The 6,000-nt window shown below is 40.7% G+C and overlaps 1 protein-coding gene across 1 annotated transcript; it reads left to right on the top strand.

The window, feature by feature from the left end:
• Positions 1 to 1,795: 1,795 nt before the first annotated feature.
• Positions 1,796 to 2,133, top strand: LOC311174996 (large ribosomal subunit protein eL42-like; the record flags this gene model as incomplete). Its single annotated transcript, XM_084239833.1, has 1 exon — positions 1,796 to 2,133. The coding sequence occupies exon 1, from the start codon at positions 1,813 to 1,815 to the stop codon at positions 2,131 to 2,133; it is 321 nt and encodes a 106-aa protein (XP_084095959.1). The 5' UTR covers positions 1,796 to 1,812.
• Between the last annotated feature and the right edge of the window lie 3,867 nt (positions 2,134 to 6,000).

Raw genomic sequence — 6,000 nt, 5'->3', positions numbered from 1 at the left:
CTGGCTCTGGTGAGTTCTCTCACCCTCCCCTGCTTCTGACTGTACCCAGTGCATGTATAAACAAACAAACAAACAAATAAATAAATAAAAATACATGCCTCTTAAAAAAAAAAAAAGAGTGTTCAAGATAATTATGGAAGGAAAGTGAAAGGGCAAGTTAAGTGACCATTCGCCATCACAAAGCTAACTCAGTCGCCAATGTCACATTTCTCCTGTATCAGTCAACCATTCTGTTCCAGGCACATGCTGCCTGACTTTAACTCTGCTTTGAAAAACATTACTATTAGAAGAATTACTTAGTGTCGCTGGGTTGTATTGACGTTAAACTATGATTTATTGAGTATTTACAATTTGCTAGCACTGTGTTCTAATCATTGTTATTCAATCCTTAAAATACCCTGTATGTAAGGGCATTTTTTTTTTTTTAAAGGATTTATTTATTTATTTATTTATGCAAGCACTGGGTACAGTCAGAAGCGCGGGAGGGTGAGAGAATTCACCAGAGCCAGAGCGGGGAGCAGAGCAGGCAGAAGGACCGAAGGACACTGCTGAGGGGAGCAGCGGGCGGCAGGAGAGGTCTGCGCGCCATGTGGAACCCTCCTCCAGTGGCCGGGGAGCAGTCAGGGATCGAACCGGTGCCGCAGAGGCTGCAGGCAGCTTCACAACCCAGCGCTCAACCGCTGCGCCACCGGGGAGGCCCTGTAAGGGCATTTTTATGGGCAGAGAAACTTAGGTAGAGAGAAGTCAATCTCCTTGCCCCAGGTCACACAGCCAGGGAGGGGTGAAGACAGAATTCCAACAGAGACTTAGTGAATCTGAGCACTCGCTTGTGTGATCTCCAAGTTCCCTGTCAGCTCTGAATGACAGCTCTACGGATCTTAGGATTCCAAGGCGCTCTGAGGCATCCAACATTTGGAGTATAAGATGGTTCCCCTAAAACACCTGCTGGCTGTGCTTTCATGTGGCAGTGGAAATGGACTAAAATTCATAGCAAGAGCCAAAGACGGAAAACAGCAGCAGACTGTCGGGCCAACCTTCTCAGACTGGAAGATGGTGTTTGTTCTGTCAGACTTTTCCACATTCAGTTAGATCAGCAAGATCTCCAAAACAAGATATCCTCCGAAAACAAGATAACTTAGGGCATGATTCAGAGGAAGTTAGTAATGCTGAGAGCGGAGAGCGGAGAGCTGATCGCTGAGGCAGTCAGGGAAAGTTCTACAGATCTGGACTGAAAGAGCACAGCAGGAAGGCCCAGAGCTTCCTGCCAGAAAGCTTGATTTCTGAACAATATTCTTGGACCAGTTTTATGTACCAGGAGAAGCACAAGTTACAATCTGAAGAGTTAATACGAGTAGTAATTAGTAGCTAAAAGGCCAACATAGGGGAACAGTTTATAAAGATACACTGTCTAGAATGCCACACACCTAGATTTTATTCCCTGTGAACTCTATTCCCAGCTAGATTACCTTAGGTATGTGACATGCCTTCTGGGCCTCATATACTCACCTGCAAGGTAGGATCATGATAAAGATCATTGCTAAGAGCCATATGAGCCATGAATTCAAACGCCCAGGGCATGGTAGATGTTCAATGATTGTCCACCAAAATTAACCGTGATTCTGAATAAACAATGTTCTTTGAAACATTGCTCAAAAGGCTCAGTAAACATTCTCAGTGATTTTTGTGGCTTCTGTAGGCTAGTTTGGCAAACAATTAGAGTTGTCTCAAAGTTGCTTTTCCCCAATCCTATGAAAATTGCTTTCCACCTAACATTATAAATGATGTACAGGTGCCGATAGCGCTCTCGCAAGCATGGTGAACGTTCCTAAAACCTGCCCAACCTTCTGTAAGAAGTGTGGCAAGCATCAGCCCCACAAAGTGACACAGTACAAGAAGGGCAAGGATTCTCTCTATGCCCAGGGAAAGCGGCGGCATGACAGGAAGCAGAGTGGCTATGGTGGACAGACTAAGCCAATTTTCCGGAAAAAGGCTAAAACTACAAAGAAGATTGTGCTGAGACTTGAATGTGTTGAGCCCAACTGCAGATCTAAGAGAATGTTGGCTATTAAGAGATGCAAGCGTTTTGAACTGGGAAGAGATAAGAAGAGAAAGGGCCAGGTGATCCAGTTCTAAGCTTCATCTTTTATTACAAATAAAATCTTGAGAATTAAATTTACTTCAAAAAAAATGATGTACAGAAATTCTTACTTTTCAAAATATTGCCACAATATTCATATATTGTCTGAAGATATAAAATAGTCCAGCCACTTTGCTGTGCTTTCATGCAGCAGAGGGAATGGACTCAGACATGGCAGTTTCTCATAAAGTTAAACATACTCTTACCAGATGACCCAGCAATCTCCCTCTTAGGTGTGTGGCCAAGAGAAACGAAAACTAATCTTCACCAAAAAAACCTGTATGCAAATGTTTACAGCAGTCCTATTCATAATTGTTAAAAACGGCAAATAACCCAAATACTCTTCAGCTAGGGAACAGATAACCAAAATGCAGTGTATTCAGCAACAGAGTACTGTCCAGCAATGAAGAGAATAACATAGGCAGCCACTTGGATGAATCCCAAATGCAAAGGGAAGGAAACTAGACTCAAAAGGCTGTATACTGTATGATGTCACCTTTGTGATGTTTTGGAAGAAATAAAATTATAGGTCAGTGGTGGTTTTCAAGGGGTGGCAGAGTAGGGGGTGGAGGGTGATTAGAAAAGGGCACAGAAATTTACTGGGTGATGGAGCTGTTCTAGTATCTTGATTGTGGTGCTAGGCTGCATGACCATATGTGTTCTGTAAGCCTACAGAAATGTAGGCTTATAAAGGGCGAATTTTACTTTAACAAATTATACCTCAATTAAAAGAAAAGCAGAGTAAGATATTTCTGCTGCATATGTAATCTCATTTTTCTGCATAGTTCCATCACTTAGGGCAGGTTTTCTCTGATTTGCTTTGGGAGGTGAGTTGCTATGGGGAGGTGAGTCTTGTAAAGGAAGTGGAACTCCAGCTGAAGTTCCTTGGCCTGCGTCTACTGTGTACCCTGTATTGTTGAGTTTCTCCAAAATTGTAGTCCCTGTGGTTACTTCTTCCCTTTTCTGTAAGCGTCTAAATATTTGAAATATTTGGTTTTAGTAACACCAATACTTAATCAAATGATTTGTTAACGAAGAGCCTGATGATAGATATCTGGATTCCACAAAGCTTCAGAGACATATAAATTCCTTGCAATGAAAGTTGGAAGTCACTGGGGAAGACAAGAGATATCTCTTTGGAGAAATCAAGCACCTCAGGGCTTCTCCCTCTATTGCAAAAAGAACTTGAATTTGTAGGCAAATTTTCCTCTGATGGTAAATAAGGAGCAGGATCAAAGGCTCAGAATCTATGACACTTCTCAGCAGTGACTTCCAAACTGCCTCTCAGAACACGTTTTCTTTTTGAAGAATATCACAATGAAGACTCTGATTGGATTTTTTTTTCTCCTTTCCGTACATTCTTTCTTTAAATTTTTTTTTAGTTTGAGCATTTTTTAAAAAGTTTTGTTTTTTAAAATGTTTTAAAAAGTTTTAAAACCCAGAATATATATATATATATATATATATATATTATAGTACACTTGGTGAGCTACTTGAAATAAAAGTTATTATCCCATCCCATCCCAAACATTTCCATTAAAGAGCGATGATTTTTTTGTTTCTTTGTAAATTGAACTTTGGTTATATGATAGATCATGTATGTGCGATATTATTGTTACATAATAATTTCTCCCACATAATATAAAATCTATTGCACATTGTACAATCTACTGACAGTAGCCAAAGTGACCAAAGGAACAACTTCCGGCAACAAACTTCCATTGTCTATAAAGAAACTAACTCTGGTGCTATGGAATAAAACACCTTCTGCTGGCTTTTTCTTATAAAAGCTATGAACAAATGCCTTTAGTTTTCTGACAAAGGAGCCAGATTAGTTCAAGGACTGTAAGAAAGGTATAAACTAAACACAGATTGGCCCTTGACATAATCTCCTCCTCTCTACCCTGACCCCTAAATCCTCAGAATTGTTGAAACACATTTTGAGAAGAATTCAGAGCTGGGCATTATTAGCATAGACTGCCCTGCCATGCACACTGTAGAGAGGGACCCAAACAAGTAGCCTCTATGATTTCCATCAGCCCCAGGACATTTATGTCAGGTAGGGAAGCTCTACTCAGCACCATGGCAAAGGAGATGTCATCTTTTAAGATTTTTTCCCCCAGCTATTTCTGGGACTGAATGAATATTTATCTACATAGTCTGTAAAGAGATAAACGACTGTAAGATTGATTCCCACAGTATTTAGTGTGTACCCACCAATGTGCCAGCCACCACTATGAAGGGTTTTAGGGGCAAAATGGGATGGTCTCTTATCCTATAGTGCTGAAGTGCTAATAGCATGATAACCCATAAACTGGTCAACAAACACCAAATACAAACAGATGGTGACTGTGTTAGTCCATGCATGCTACTATACGAAAATGCTGCAGTCTGGGGGCTTAGAAACAACAGAAATGTATTCCTGCAGTTCTGGTGGCTGAATGTCCAGTATGAAAACATGAGTGTGGCTGCCTTCTGGTGAGAGCCTGCTTCCTGGTTCATAGTCATTGGCTTCTCACTGTGCCTGCACATGGTAGAAGGGTAGAAATCTCTTCAGCATCTCATTCATGAGACATATCAAACATCACATCTCAGCCTAGCCAACCTCAAATGTGCTCAGAACACTGACATTAGCCTCCAGTTGGGCAAAATCATCTAATGCAAAGCCTATTTTATAATAAAGTATTCAATAGCTCATGCAATTTACTGACTATTGTACTGAATTCTGTGAAATTCTGTGAAAAACAGGATGCCCTAATTCCATACCAGGAGAATGCAAGAATAAGTGACATGGGAAGAGGTTGGGACTGTCTTCCTAAGGATTGTGGCTGGAGAAGTTTGCTGCTTAGGAAAGATAAGGATTAACTGGGAGAGTGGTTGTCTTTTACTACCCCAACTATTCTGGTGAGAATGACGCTGCACATAGGAAAAGACAAAGAATTGGAAATTATACTTCCCAGAGACAAATGCTATTAACATTTTTGCTGACATTTATGCTAACATTTATCCTTCTACACATTTCTCTCTACATATATACATACATAGATATGTTCGATTTTATGTAAATGAATCATACTCCAAATACTATGTCAAACCTATTTACTTACTTAATGTCCAGTTAATTAATTTACCCAAGAACTACCTTTCCTTATAGCCCATCAACTTTTACAATGGTCCCATGTATGTCTCCCCTACAGAGTGTGAAGGGAAAAGTAGGAGACCAAAGCCTTTAGAAAAAACAAGCTAACTTGCAGAACATGAAGAATTCATTAGGGTTGAATCACTGAATAAGAAATACCACAGTTATTTAAAGGAACAAATTTAAAGGCGAGATTATGATGTTTACATTGATCTCTTCAACATGGATAGTATTCTTCCATGAAGAGATGTCACCAAATTGGGACATACGCCCAGATTTCTGCATTCAAAAGTCAGAGATTAAATGGTGCCTGTTAGGGAATCAGTCACTTATGAGAAAAGCTCAAGATTTCATTCATTTTGAAGACCAGATGTAAAAGAGTAACTCGGTCACTTTGTTTGCCTCAGGGTTGAAAGTTTTGTTATTGCCTTGCTTTTCTCTTCCCTGGGACTTGATATACTTCTTAAAATGATGACAGGGCAGTCTCATTTTTGCTTCCATAGGTATGAGTGTTAGGGGGAAGAGGATGTCCTAAAGCTAATTCCATACAGGCTTTGTGGACTCCACCCCCACCCCGGGCCAAAGCCAAAGACACTGGGAACTCCAAATCCCATCACCACCAAAGGGAAGGTGGCTAAGCAGGGTGGGGTTAAGCAGCCAGGTTGGTATAAAGGGTGGGGTTAAGCAGCCAGGTTGGTATAAAGCCAGACACGTGGGCTTTGGG

Source organism: Talpa europaea (assembly GCF_964194135.1).
Source record: "Talpa europaea genome assembly, chromosome: 8".
In the NCBI taxonomy this organism is placed as follows: domain Eukaryota; kingdom Metazoa; phylum Chordata; class Mammalia; order Eulipotyphla; family Talpidae; genus Talpa; species Talpa europaea.
The sequence above is the reverse complement of the archived record's forward strand: the minus strand, read 5'-3'. Positions and strand labels throughout refer to the sequence as shown.